Consider the following 14,123-nt stretch of genomic DNA (forward strand, 5'->3'; position numbering starts at 1 on the left):
AGAGAGAGAGAGAGAGAGAGAGAGAGAGAGAGAGAGAGAGAGAGAGACATCTGAAAATACAGTGTTGCTGGCTTTAAGCAAAAGGATTCTCCGCTTCAAGCCTCTGGAGGAATCCAGTTGCTGACACCTTGATTTTAGCCAAATAAGACCCATTTTGGACTTCTGACCTTCAGAACTGTAAGATTATAAATGTGTGTTGTTTTAAGCCATTAAGTCTGTGGTAATTCATTACAGCAGCTATAGGACACTAATACACCCTTCCTCCAGATCCCTACTTGCCCAGTTTTTTGTTATTCGGGCTCATCTGAAATGTCATCTCTTCAGAGAAGCTGTCCTTGGCCACTCCAGCTAGCAAATATTTGTTGAATGAATAATCAAAAATGGAAATATACACTTGATCCGAATCAAGGTTGAAGCAAGACCTCACAAACTAACAGCCATGGGCTGAATTCAGCCTGCAGGTATGTCTCATTTGGCTGGCACTGTGTTTGAAAACATTTTTGAGCCAACATTCATAAATTGGATAGTTTCACTCAAACATCTCAATCTCTAGAATCTCATGGAACTTTCAGAAGTACCAGGCCCGTCAATCTGGGGTAAGAACCCCTACATCGCAGCAGCCTCCCAAGGCCTTTTCCCTGACTTATGTTTCCTGCGTGGCTCATGGGGGCCACTGAGTTAGCAACGTTGGTGTCTCAGTTAAGGATTCCCTACAAAGCAAATATGAAAATAGAACATATCAATGAGGAGATAGAAGATCCTATAAAGAACAACCAGATGGAAATGTTAGGACTAAAATATACAATAACCAAAGTAAAAGGCTTGCTGGATGGACTGAACAGCAGAATGGCTATGACAGAGGAAGAAGTCTGTGAACTTGAAGACAGATCAGTAAATATTCTCCAACCTGAACAGCAGAAAACATTGGAGGAAAATTAACCAAGTCTCAGGGACCTGTGAGACAACAGCAGCTCTAAATTCATGTCTTTGGAGTCCCAGGAGAGGGGAGGGAATGTGGGGCTGAAAAAATATTTGAAGAATATTTTCTCGGGAAGCAGAGGTAAGAGACAGTGAGGCGGGGCAGGGGTTAAGCTGATAAAAGGTGCCCTAATGAGCTGGTTGTAGCTGTGCACACTGGGATCACTGGGGACCCTCCTAGAGAGGGTGTGGATATGTGCCTCTGAGTTGTACCGTCAAGGGCTGGGGAAGCTGGATGTCTACCCTCCCACTCCCACCCTTGATGAATATGGATTTCTCCTGGGAGTCCTGACGGCCTGGCTATCAGCCTGCCCCACACCTGGCTCAGCAGGCTTCTCAGGGGAGTTAGGAAGTCACTGGTGCCTCCAGGAGCCATCCGTGTGAGGGACTTCATGGTGGACTGGGGCGTATGGCTGGGTGTTACCAGTTGCCTATCACTGCATAAAAAATTGCCATACATTTAGTAGCTTAAACAGCACACATTTACGATCCCCTAGTTTCTGTGGGTCAGGAGTCCAGACGTGGCTTGGCTGAGTCCTCTACCCAGGGTTTACAAGGCTGCAGTCCAGGTGTTGGTCAGGCCGTGTTCTCATCCAGAGGCTCAACTGGAGAAGAATCTGCTTCCAAACTCATTCGAGTTGTCGGCAGAATTCATTCCCTTGCGACTGTGTGATAGAGGCTGTCACCCTCAAAGGGTGAACACTTGCATCTCCCGGAGGCTGCCCACAGCTCCCTGCCAAGCGGGTTTCCTCGACACAGCTGCCTACTTCATCAGGCCAGCAAGCCTCTCCTGCTCTAGCTGGCTGAGACAGAGTCTTAGGTAATGTAACCTAACAGAAGGAGCAACACCCAACACCTTCATAATATTCCAGTGGTTAGAAGCAAGTCACAGGTGCCATCTACACTGAAGGCGTGGGTAGTCACACAGAGGCACGGACACCAGGAGCTGGGAATCACTGGGGTCACCTTAGGGTCTGCCCTGCACAGTAGGGCACTGACAGCCTTGGTGTGGGTTGGGCGGCCTTCGGTGCTGTGCAGACAGGCCTGGGCATTGGATCCACTTCCAGCTGCTACCCAATGGGCTGCTGTGGTTACAGGGCCCTGGGGGTTTCCTGGGAGCAGGGCTGGGGGCCGCCCAGAGGTCTCCTTTCACTCTTCCATTGCTGGCCCCTTCCCAACTTCGCTATGTGACCTCAGGCAGCTTGCCTGAGCCCTCTGTGCCTTAGTGTTCTCAGGTACAAAAAGAAGTTCATAGTAACCCCAGCCTCATGGGTGGCTGTGAGGACATAACGTTTGCAAACGTCTGACCATGTTAGGAGATCCCCAAATGTTTGCTATTATTGTCATTATTCTCTGCTTCTGCTTCCCAATGGACCCCCTTTAGTTCTCCATGAACATTTCCCCTTTCTGCAGGAATCTTTGCATCTCTGGGCACCACATGAAGCCTTAGGTGTTTTGGCACTGGTGTCTGGGATGTGAGGGGTGAGCGTTTCCCTCTCCTCGGGGGCAGAAGTTCTGGAAGTTTCAGATCTGCCTTGTTGTTGCTTCGCAATGGAATAGCAGGGCCATGAATTTTACAAGGCATTAATATTTTACGTCTGACACTTGCACCCTGCTAAATAGTGTATAACATTTTTGGGAACAGCTGGGACTGGTGATACCCACAGGTCAGCTGGGCCAGGCCTGATGCCTTGTCCCAGCGGAGGGGCCTGTCTCCCCTTTCTGGGGTGTCCGAGGGAGCTCTCTCCACTGCAAGAGCCAGGAAGGGTGATGCGTGTCTGCTGCCTGGGCCACCACTCTGGTGGCACCTCTAACCTGGGGAGCTATGGCGAGGCCTGGAGGCCCTAGGCACCACTGAGGCAAGGTGGGAGCAACGGACAGGCAAGGAAAGGCAGCAGCCCAGTGAAGATCTGGGGCGTCTGAGTGTGACCCGCTCCCATCCCCCGTCCCCGCCCTCGGCCTTGGGAGAGCAGTGAGTGAAGTGGCTACAATCTACACACGCAGAGACTCGTCCCCAAAATGGCCTCATCGCACCCCTCCCTTCCTCCCAGTGAAGAGCACGAGGCTTGAGCCAGGCAACCTGGGTTTGAACTGGCTCCCCGCCCCCCATCCAACGACTAGACAGGTAGTCTAGCCTCAGTTTCCTCGTCTGTGGCATGGGGATTGCGAATGAGTTAACCGAGCAGGACCCAGACCAGGGAGAGGTCAGTCACCCTTGGCTGTGGCCCCGGGTCTGTTTTGGTCCACACACGTTCAGAGTGGGAGGTGTGGGTGGGCCCAGGGCGGGAGCTACGGGAGGACAGGTGAGGCGATGAAGGCGCAGGGGGCCAGGTCTCCTGGGCCCCGAGGGCTCGCTTTATTTCACCAGCAACACCTGGTTTCTCCTCCTGCCCCGGGAAGGGTGGAAGAGTTTGAGCAGCACCCCAAGCAGGCCCAGGACTGTGCCCGCTAGCAGCAGCAGCCTCAGCCCCTTGAGGATGGGGTCAGCCTTTCCCTTCTGGGCCTCCTCTACCTCCGGCTGTTGTCCAGAGTCTTCTGTGCTCAGAGACGCCGGTATATCCAGATCGGACTTGGGGTTGAATTGAGCCGAGGGCTCCTGCTGCACGAAGCATTTGTAAGTGGCTGGCTGGAAGACCTGCAGCCGTTGGAGGTGTCCAGGACGGTGCTGACAGCCTGGCCCGAGAGCTGGTCCTTCCAGGTCAGGGGGAGGTTGTCGGCTTCCCAGATGATGGGCCTGCAAAGGAGGACAAGGTCAGCTGCAGCGCCCCAGACAGGAAGGGGGGACCAATGTCTGAAAAGAGGTGGAGACGGCAGCACTCTTCTCCCTTCTCCCTGGGAACAGCAAACAGAGCACCCCCTCCAAGGAGAGAGACCCAGCAGTGAGTAAGGGGAGGATGGGGGCTGGAAGGCTGGGAGCTCTCACAGCCCTGCCCCTTACTGCCCCGGCCACTTGGCCAAATGCCTCTATAGCTCTTTGAGCCTCCATTTGAAGTCTCAAAGAAACCTGGGGGTGTCATGACTGCCACAACCTCAGAGGGTTATTTGGAGGAATTAGCAAGGACACTCCCTAGTTGATGCGTGTCCCCCTTTACCTGACTGGCCCCATTTCCTCTGCTCTCCCTCATTCACTCTGCCCCAGCCACACCTCCTAGAGGTTCCTCTGACATGCTGGACACAGTCCTGCCTCAGGGCCTTTGCCCTGGCCGTTCCCTCCGCCTGAAACGCACTCCCTCAGCGCACAGGGCTCTCTCACCTTCTCTCAGTCTTGGCTGATGGCACCTTCTCAGAGACACTTTCCCTGACCTCCTTATTTAAAACTTTCACCTCCCTCACTCCCATTCCCCCCTCCTTTATCACCATCTAAAATACTGTGTGTTTCCTTCCAACTTTGTTCAGGTTGCCGGCAGAATTTAGTTCCTTGCGGTTGTAGGGTTGTAGGATACAGGTCTCCGTTTCCTTGCTGGTTGTCAGTTGAGGATGCTGTCAACCCCTCCAGACCACCAGCAGCCATTCTTTTGAGCTGTATTTCATTTGCTAAATTTTATTGAGTTTTTCCAACAATGTTCATAAGTGAAATTGGTTTATAATTTTCTTGTGGCAAATTATAAAGAAGTTTATACTTGACATATTTTTAGTACAGATACTTATATGATGGTGATAAATGATTATTACAATAAAGTATTTTTTTCTACCAAAAATATAATATAATATAATAACTGTGTTATTGGTTTATCGCTCCATGAGAGCAGGTATCTTTTTTTTTTTTTTAACGTCCTTATTGGAGTATAATTGTTTTACAATGGTGTGTTCGTTTCTGCGAGCAGGTATCTTTTTCAGTTTTGTTCTTCATTGCATTTCCAGTACCTAGAACAGTGCTTGGCTTGTAAATGCTCAGGGAAAAATGTGATAAGTGAATACGTGAATCAGGTATATAACACACCCATTGTGGCTGGGAAAAAGAGGGGACTGTCAACAGACAATACTGACAAGGCCAGTGACCATAAAAGCAATAGTAACACCTATTAGAGCGTGGAACCCCGTGTCAGACACTGTCGTAAGTGTCTTTACAGGCATTTGCCCCCTTAGAGATCACAATGACCCCAAGAGGCCAGGGTCAGGAAGACCTCTGTACTCCCCAAATTCATGTCCTAACCAGAACCTCAGAAGGTGACCTTATTTGGAAATAGGGTTGTTGCAGATGTAATTAGTTCAGATGAGGCCACACTGGAGTCAGGTGGGCCCTAAATCCAATATGATCTGTATCCATATAAGAAAAGGAGAAGAGACACAGAGACATAGACACATGGGGAGAACGCCACGTGGTGACAGAGGCAGAGGCTGGAGTGATGCAGTTACAAGTCAAAGCAGGCCAAGTATTGCCGGCCACCACCAGAAACTAGGAAGAGGCAAGGAAGGATCCTACTTAGCATCTCAGAGGGTACAGGGCCCTGCGGACACTTTGATCAGACTTCTAGGCTGCAGAAGCGTAAGAGAAGAAATTTCTGTTGGTTTAAGCCACGTGGTTTGTGGTACTTCGTTACGGCTGCCGTAGGAAACTAATACAACCCTTCTTCTACAGATGGGGAAGCTGAGGCCCAGAGAGAAGCCACAGGCTCAAAGTCACACAGCAGGAAAGTACCAGGGCTAGGACTGGAACCCAGGCCTGGCTGAATCCAGAGAGAAACCTCACATGAAATTCTACTCCCCTCGGCTCCCTAGAGACCTGGCAATTCTTGAAGCCTCACTGGCCTCTCTTCTTAAGTTCCCTGTGATGGGCACTTGGGTTCTCCTTATCTGGCAAAGACACAGAGTAGGTGTCCCGGTCCAGTTGGGAGGAGGGGTCACGTGCACATTCCCGCATTTCTGAATTGCGGGCTTTTTTAAGGAAGCAGGTGTTGCTTTTATACTTCGAGGAGGAGGAAGAAAGGAGAAAGGGAGACGAAAAGATATAGAGAGAAAAAGAGAAGAATAGAAGTGACAGCTGGGATGAGCAAGGGAAAGAAAACCAGATGGAGGCGGTGAGGCCAGATTCCACAGAACCTGTGGCTGCAGAGGCCCCAAGAGGTTGCTCCGGCTCCCCGCTTGCAAGGAAGAGGCTGCCACTGGCAAGCGGGGAAGGAGGGCAAGAGGGTCCCCGTGGCCAAGTATGTGAGCTGTGGGGTCTGCGCTGCCACCTCCCACCACGGATTCCCCCAGGCAAGGACTGCACCCTTCCGAGCTGCAGTTTCCCCATCTATCAATGGGCCTCCTTGGAGTTTATTAAGAGATTTGCCCAGGAACCAGCCCATGGGGAAAGTGCAGCATTGTGAGTGGTTGTAGTTCTTATTACTGGGGTAGGGGCAGGTGGGCTGGGGAAAATGAGAGGGCGGGGAGATTTCCCAGGGGCTCCAGGCAGGAAGACAAGAACATGAATGGGAGCGCCGGGGCACAGGTCTTGATGGGCATCCCTGGGGCACCGTCCTCTCCTCCCGGGCTTGCTGACCTTCCCAGATGAGTCTGAGGCCTCAGAGTCTCACAGCTTCCCGGGCTACCCCCAGCACAGCCCCATCATTTGCCTGGGCTTCTCCCATCCCAGCCCTGACCACCCTGGGCCGTTTCCCCCCTGGGCTGGGGGCTTCCTAAGGGCCAGGCCTGCAGCTGCCTGATGACTGCCGTGTCCATAGCACCACCCAGCACAGGGCTGGACACGGAGTCAGCTGAGCGCTCCCTCTGTGTTAGCTGTCCTTGTTCTACCTGTGTGTGACTCAGTGGGCACCAGGAGATTCTTGCCAAAGGAATATCTAAAGAAGCCAGTGGAGAGAGGCTGTGGGGCTGACCCACGTAGAACCCCTCGCTCTCTGCACAGATTAACCCACAAAGGCTCCCAGGTGGGGAGAGTCTGGCAAGGGGCCAAGGGCAGGGCTGGAACTCACTTCCATCACCTGTAGATGGATCCTAAGGGGCAGGTGAGCCACGCAGATCCCAACTTCTCACTGAGCTTGAAGTTGTCAAAAGTGACGTAGTCCACGTTTGAGGACGTGCACTGGACGTGGCAGGCTTCCACCTGCATCTCAGGCCGCGTGCGACTGGACCACAGATTCACATCTCCCAGATAGAGCCAGCAGGGCATGGGCGTTTCCAGGGGCTCCTCGATGTAGCAGTACCCCAGGCGTTTGCGCTCACCTGGCTCCCCACAGCGGTTACAGTCCTGCCAGGGCTCCCAGTGGGTGAAGATGAGCTCCTTGCCACCCAGACTCAGGGTCTCATTCTGCAGGGGCTCTCGGCCCAGGCCTTTGTGTGTGATATGTATGGTTTCAATATCCTGGAAGTTAATTTCGTACTGTGCCACTTTCTTGCCATCCTTGTCCTGGCAGTTGTAGAAGCCTGTCTGCAAGGGCAATGGATTTCTAATGAGAAGGCTGCCATCGGGCATTGTTTCCACGTTGGAGTTAGTGAAGGGGTTGTTGGTCCAGGTGGTCTTGACTGACAGGAAGAAGAATTGCCACTGTGCCCCAGAGGCACTGCAGCGCAGGAAGATATCATTGTTTGAGAGTAGGGCCAGTTGGCAATGCCAATTAGGACGGCTGATGGAAAAGTGTGACCTCAGCACCGAGACAGCAAAGCTAAGCAGCAGCCACAGGGTGGTCAACATGGTGGACTGGGACTGTGGAGCGGGCTGGGCACCACCCTGGACTTTGTGAGGTCATCCATGAAACTCAAGTCTCAGCCCTGGGCAGCAGGATGAACTGTAGTCCACCCCCATGGGATGTGAGGTCACAATTCCCACATTTGTTCTGTGACAAGTTAACAATCTTATTTCATTTCTGTGATAAGCCTTCCGCTCTGCTTGGTCAGCAGGACACTTAATTTGTCTATTCAAGGTTTTCTCTACCATCCCCCAACTTTGGTGTTAAAGTGTCACGTGAACATTCAACACATTTTTTCTGAACACCTACTATGTTCTGAGCACACTTCTTAGTACTAGGGATGGAGAGGTCAATAAATCCTCTCTGGTTCCCTTCTGACATCCTATCCTTCCCCACCCAACTGCTCCAGCCATACTGGCCTCCCTGCAGTCCCCTGAACATATCAGGCAAGTAAAGAGCTCCTGCCTCAGGACCTTCGCACATGCTGGTCCTCCCACAGATATCTGCATGACTCGATTCGTTTTAAACAAACAAATATTTTTCTCAGTTGCCCATTTCCCAAACCCTTTCCTAAACTTTTTCTCAGTTCTCAAATTAAAAATAATTATGGGACTTCCCTGGTGGCACAGTGGATAAGACTCCATGCTCCCAATGCAGGGGGCCCGGGTTCGATCCCTGGTCAGGGAAGTAGATCCCACATGCATGCCACAACTAAGGAGCCCGCGTGCTGCAACTAAGGAGCCCACAGGCCGCAACTAAGGAGCTGGCGAACCGCAACTAAGGAGCCCCACTGCTTCAACTAAGACCCGGTGCAACCAAATAAATAAATAAATATTAAAAAGTAATTATTGTGCAGGCTTGACCTGCCATTGTTCACTCATTTCACAAATGTTTACTGAATGCCTACTATGTGCTGGTTGGTATTCTAATCAAAGCAGTGAACAGTTTAGACAACTGCCCTCCTTGAGCTTACCTTCTAGTGGAAGAGACAGATAATAAACATAATGTCAGATACAGTAGATTCTCATTATTCATGGAAGTATGTTCTATAAAGTCGCTGAATTACAAGATAATGAAACAGTGGTCCTAGGAGAAATACGAAGTTAGGGTCCTATAAGCCTTTGGTCACAGTATTTTTGTCAGCTGATCAACACATAACCTTGTTTTATGTATGTTTTTGTTTAAAGACACAATATATACTGTTGATTCATTAACATTGAAGTTGTAGCCAACAGCTCTGTAACTCATGCCTGAACAAAGCTAATCTAACACATGCATTTACTTCATAAGGCACTTAGGAACATTTTAGCACCATGCTTGGGAGCCATTTTAAACAGCAAAATCACCAATAGCACAAAAATGCAAAAAACATGGCACTAAATAGACCATGAAAAGGATACTTGCTAACACAGTATGGGAGCTAAAACAAGAAGGCAGAGGGTCATCTTGTTTGGCCTCAGCTGGGAATGCTCATTGTTAGGTGGCTCAATTTTCTCACCACTCTGTGCATGTCTGCAAATGACTATGAGAGCACTGAGGGTATTGGCTTGGGGGTTACAAATAAATTTTAGTGTGTAGGTGAATTCACAAGTGTGGAATCCTTGAATAATGAGGATCAACTGTAATAACTGTTAAAGAGAAAAATAGAGCAGGGAAATGAGGATGGAAAGTAAAATGTTGGTATGTGGGGATGGACTATTTTAGAGGGGATGAGCAGGCCTGTCTGAGCACTCTCTGAGGAGGGGAACTTTCACAAACACCTGAGTCAGGTGAGATAGAGAGCCATGTGGGTATTTGAAGGAAGGATATTTTCAGGAGAGGGCTGGACCCTGACATGGCTGCCTGATTAGTATATGTAAGGAGTATGGAGGCCAGAGTGACTAAGGAGGAAAGGACGAGGGGGAGAGTGCTGAGTGGGTGAGGTCAGAGGTTCATCTAGGTCTTTGCTAAGATATCCTGCCTTCCTCTACTTCGCTTCTAATGGCTGGGGGCTCTCTTGGTCATGCCCCTACCCCATGTGGGGATTTTACAGGCTATGTTTGGCATAAGCTGTACGCTTATGTTATCTTGCTGCCACCCTCACCCCGAGAGTGGGTCACACATCCCTTCTGCTCTCAGGTCTACAAAACCACCTAGAGTTTTTTTCTGCTTCCCAGAACTTTATAAAGACCCTCTGTCTGAGACATATTAACATTTATACCCCTATTGCTTCCCCCCATCTCTCTCCCTCTCTGTCTCTCTCCTCAGCCCAGGAAATCTTTTCTAAACAAGTAAACAGGGCTATGGGGACACTGTGAGAAAGCTCACTTCCAACTTTCACTTTATCTAGGTGAGAAGTCACACTAGCTGGAGCCAGCCTGAGGAAATGTTTTAATTGGCCTCCCTAAGGTGTTTTTAGAATATTTAAATCTGTGACCAACATGTAAAATCCAAGACATTTCACATGAGACTCCAAATTCCCTGCTATTCTTTAAATAATATGCGTGAGATTTCTGCTCCCTGCTACATTTGAGTAGCTTATATCAGACTGCCCTCTTGCTAATAACAAGTGTAGACTTTAAGATAAAGTCTACACTTAGATTAGTATGTCTAAGAGATGACAAGATAAGGATTTTGAATCTATATAGGAGAATCAAATGGAAACACTAGAATAAAAAAAATAAAATTTGTGAAATTAAGGATTCACTAGGTGGGGTAAAAATCTTTTGGACACAATAGAAGAGAGGAAATGAAATATGGGTTCATAGAGAATATCTATACTGAAGCATGCTAAGGAAAACAATAGGAAAATACACAAAAGAGTGTAAGAGACATGGGACATGGTGAAAAAGTCTAACATTTATGTAAATGGAGATTCAGAAGAAAAGGAGAGACAGGAACATAAGCAATACTTGAAGGGATACTGAAAGAAAATATTCCAAAACTGATGAAAGACATCAAGGCACAAATTCAAGAAGGTCTTCAAACTCCACACAGGATAGATAAATAAATAGATATCAAAAGCAAAACAAGACAAAAAAAATACCACACCTAGGCAATTTATAGGAAAACACTGCAGAAAACAAAAGAGGAAATTTAAAAAATGGCCAGAGGAGAAAAAGATACACTACTTCAAAGCAACAATCATAACACTCTACATTGACTTTTAAACAGACATAATGAAAGTTAGAAAGACAATGGAATGACATCTTCAAAACACTAAAAGAAAATGACTGCCATCTGGAATTCTACGTATAGAATTCTATATACCACAATGAAAATATTTTTCAAAGATGGAGGTAAAAAATAAAGATACTTTCAGATGAAAGCTGAGAGAATTCACCACAGCAGAGCACATTGAAGGTAATACTAAGGAGAATTCTCCAGGCAGCAGGAAAGTGATCCCAAATGGAAGCAAGGTAATACAGGAATGAAAAGCACCAGAAGAATAAATATGTGGTTAAAACTAAATTAATATTCAGAGTGTTTTAAAATAATGGCTTGTGGGGTTTAAAATAAATGTAAAATAAAAATACCTGATAATAAGAGTACAACAAATGGAAGGGGAGTAAATGGAGCTAAAAGGTCGTAAGGTCTCTGCATTGTCTAGGAAATGGTACAAGTACAAATTTATATTAGATTGTAGTAAATGAGAATTAATGTAAGCTCTAGAGTAAATGAAAAAAGAATGCATATCTAATAAGTTAATAGAGGAGAAAATGGAATGACAATTTAAAAAAGTACTTGGTGAATTCAAAAGCAAGAGAAGGCAAAATAACTAAAGAAGAGGCAGAACAAGTAGAAAACAAATAGGAAGATGGTAGATTTAAACCCAACTAAATCAGTAATTACATTAAAAGTAAATGAACTAAATACTCCAATTAAAAGACAAAGAATTTCAGACTTAATAGCAAAACAAAAATCTAAATATATATTGCTTAAAAGAGACTTACCTTAAACAAAAGAATATAGAAAAGTTGAAAGTAAAAACATGGGAAAATATCATGCAAACATTAGCTAAAAGAAAAGTGGTGTAGTAGTTATACCAATAACAAAAGTAGATATAAGGGTCAAAGTATTAATAGAGACTTGCAAGAGACATTTTATAAAATGTCAATCCAACTGGAAGATACAGTGACATCCTAAGTTTGTATGAACCTAAAAGTATATAAAGCAAAACCTGAGAGTACTAAATGTTGAGATTGACAAATCCACAATTAAACATGCAAACAAAAATTTAGGAGAGATATAGAAGGTTTGAACCATATGATATAAACTTGACCTAATTCATATATATGGAACTCTGCACTTAACTTCAGAACATACATTCTTTTCACATTCATATGAAATATTTTCCAAAATTGACCATATTCTAGGCCATAAAACAAGTCTCAATAAACGTTAAAGGAATAGAATCACATTGTTTGGTCAGTGGAATTAAGCTAGACACAAATGACAAAAAGACAACAAAGAACGTCCCCAGATATCTGAAAACTATACAATGAAATGTCTAAATAACTAATAGATCAAAAGAGAAATCACAATTGAAAACAGAAATTATTTTTATTTTTTATTTTTATTTTTTTATTTTTTTGCAGTACGTGGGCCTCTCACTGATGTGGCCTCTCCCGTTGTGGAGCACAGGCTCCGGATGCGCAGGCTCAGCAGCCAGGGCTCACGGGCCCTGCCGCTCCGCGGCATGTGGGATCTTCCCGGACCGGGGCACGAACCCGTGTCCCCTGCATCGTTAGGCGGACTCTCAACCACTGAGCCACAAGGGAAGCCCAGAAAGTATTTTTAACTGACCGAAGATGAAAGTATAACTTATAAAAACTTGCAGGATGCAGGTAAGTTGTGCTTAGGGGGAAATTTACAGCCTAAATACATACTCTGGAGAAAAAAGGATAAAACTTGGAGATCAAAGCAAGCATCTCAAATACCAGAAATCTACTGATAGAAAACAAAAGTGCAATAAAGAAAATCAACAAGCCAAAAGTTGGTTCTTTAAAAAGATGAATGAGATTGATGAAGCCCTAGCAAGACTGATAAAGGGGAAAAAAACCAGAAAGAAGCCCTAAATAACTAATAACAGTAACAAAAAAAGGAGACATTACTACAGAAATTACTGGCATAAAAAGATAATAAGAGGATATTGCAAAAAACTTTTGGTCAAAACTGCTGAAAATTTAGATTAAATGGGTAAATTCATTGAATACCTCAACAATGCTGGCACAAGGATAAACTGAACCATTCTATATTTACTATTACAGGCATTGAGTCCCCTCCAATCCCAGGGAGATTTACCAGTGTATTCTTCCAGATATTTTTTAACAATTAAGAAATGGCATAAATCTTTCAAAATCTTTCCAGAAATAAAAAAGGATGGAACACTTCCAAACTTTGATGAGGTCTGAATCACCTTGATACCAAAAACTTATAAGGACATTACAACAAAGGAAAATATCAGGCCGTTTTTTCATGAACGTGAACACAATATCCTAAGCAAAATATTAGCAAGTTGCCTCCAATGATAAATAAAAAGGATAAACATCATGACCAAATTGGGTTTATCCCAGGAAGGCAAGGTTGGCTTTACATCTGAACATCAATGTAATTCACCACACTAACAGAATGAAGGAGAAAAACCATATTATCATTTCAGTAGATGCAGAAAAATCTTTTGATAAAATTCAACACTCATTCATGGCTCAAAACTCTTGGCAAAATAGGAATTAAAAAGAATTTTCTTAATCTTCTATTAAGGTTCTATTAAAAACCTAAGGCAGAATTATATTTAATAGTGAAATGTTAAGAATAACATAAGCATGTCTGCCATCAACTTCTCCATTCAGCATTTTACTGGAGGTAAGTGAATTTAGCAAAATAATTAGTTACAAGGTCATATATAAATACCAAATATATTTTTATATACAACAAAATTTGGGAAAAAAAAGACACAACTTGCATGAAAATATCAAATACTTAGGAACAAATATAATAAAATGTATGTAAAACCTCTACATTAATAACTGCACGTTACTGGGAGAAATTAAAGAAAGACTAAATAATGAAAGTGTTTACAATGTTCATGGATTGGAAGACTAAATATTGTACTTTTGATTCTACCCAAATTTATCTTTAGATTCAATGATGCCCCAATTTTTTTTAAAAAAAAACAGTATTTTTTTGGATGGGAACTACAAGCTGATTTCAATTTTTTTTTCCTTTTTTTACAAAGGGTCAAGAATAACCAAGACAATCTTGAAGAACAAAGTTGAAAAATCTATACTACCGATATCATGACTTATTGTAAAGGTATAATAATTAAGACACTGTAGCACTGGTACAAGGATGGATAGATAAATTGTATCAGTCAGAGTCCAGTGAGGAGACAGAAATCACACTAAAGTCTATGTTGGCATGAGCATGGGCCGGAATGTCTTGGTCTCTAGGTTTTACATTTGGCCTACCCTGAATATCAGGAGTCTAGAAGGGCAGGGACTAGGTCTTTGTTGGTCACCACTGTGTCCCCAACATCTC

The 14,123-nt window shown here is 45.3% G+C and overlaps 1 protein-coding gene across 1 annotated transcript; it reads right to left on the bottom strand.

Moving 5' to 3' along the window:
* Positions 1 to 3,128: 3,128 nt before the first annotated feature.
* LOC114883564 (protein FAM187B-like) lies at positions 3,129 to 7,678 on the bottom strand. The gene is given in 3 exon segments (XM_029201343.1): positions 3,129 to 3,618; positions 3,621 to 3,712; positions 6,900 to 7,678. Coding segments are annotated over 3 exon segments (1,086 nt in total). The 5' UTR covers positions 7,610 to 7,678; the 3' UTR covers positions 3,129 to 3,334.
* Between the last annotated feature and the right edge of the window lie 6,445 nt (positions 7,679 to 14,123).

Source organism: Monodon monoceros, unplaced genomic scaffold (assembly GCF_005190385.1).
Source record: "Monodon monoceros isolate NGI ecotype Baffin Bay Population unplaced genomic scaffold, NGI_Narwhal_1 Super_Scaffold_10, whole genome shotgun sequence".
Classification (NCBI taxonomy): domain Eukaryota; kingdom Metazoa; phylum Chordata; class Mammalia; order Artiodactyla; family Monodontidae; genus Monodon; species Monodon monoceros.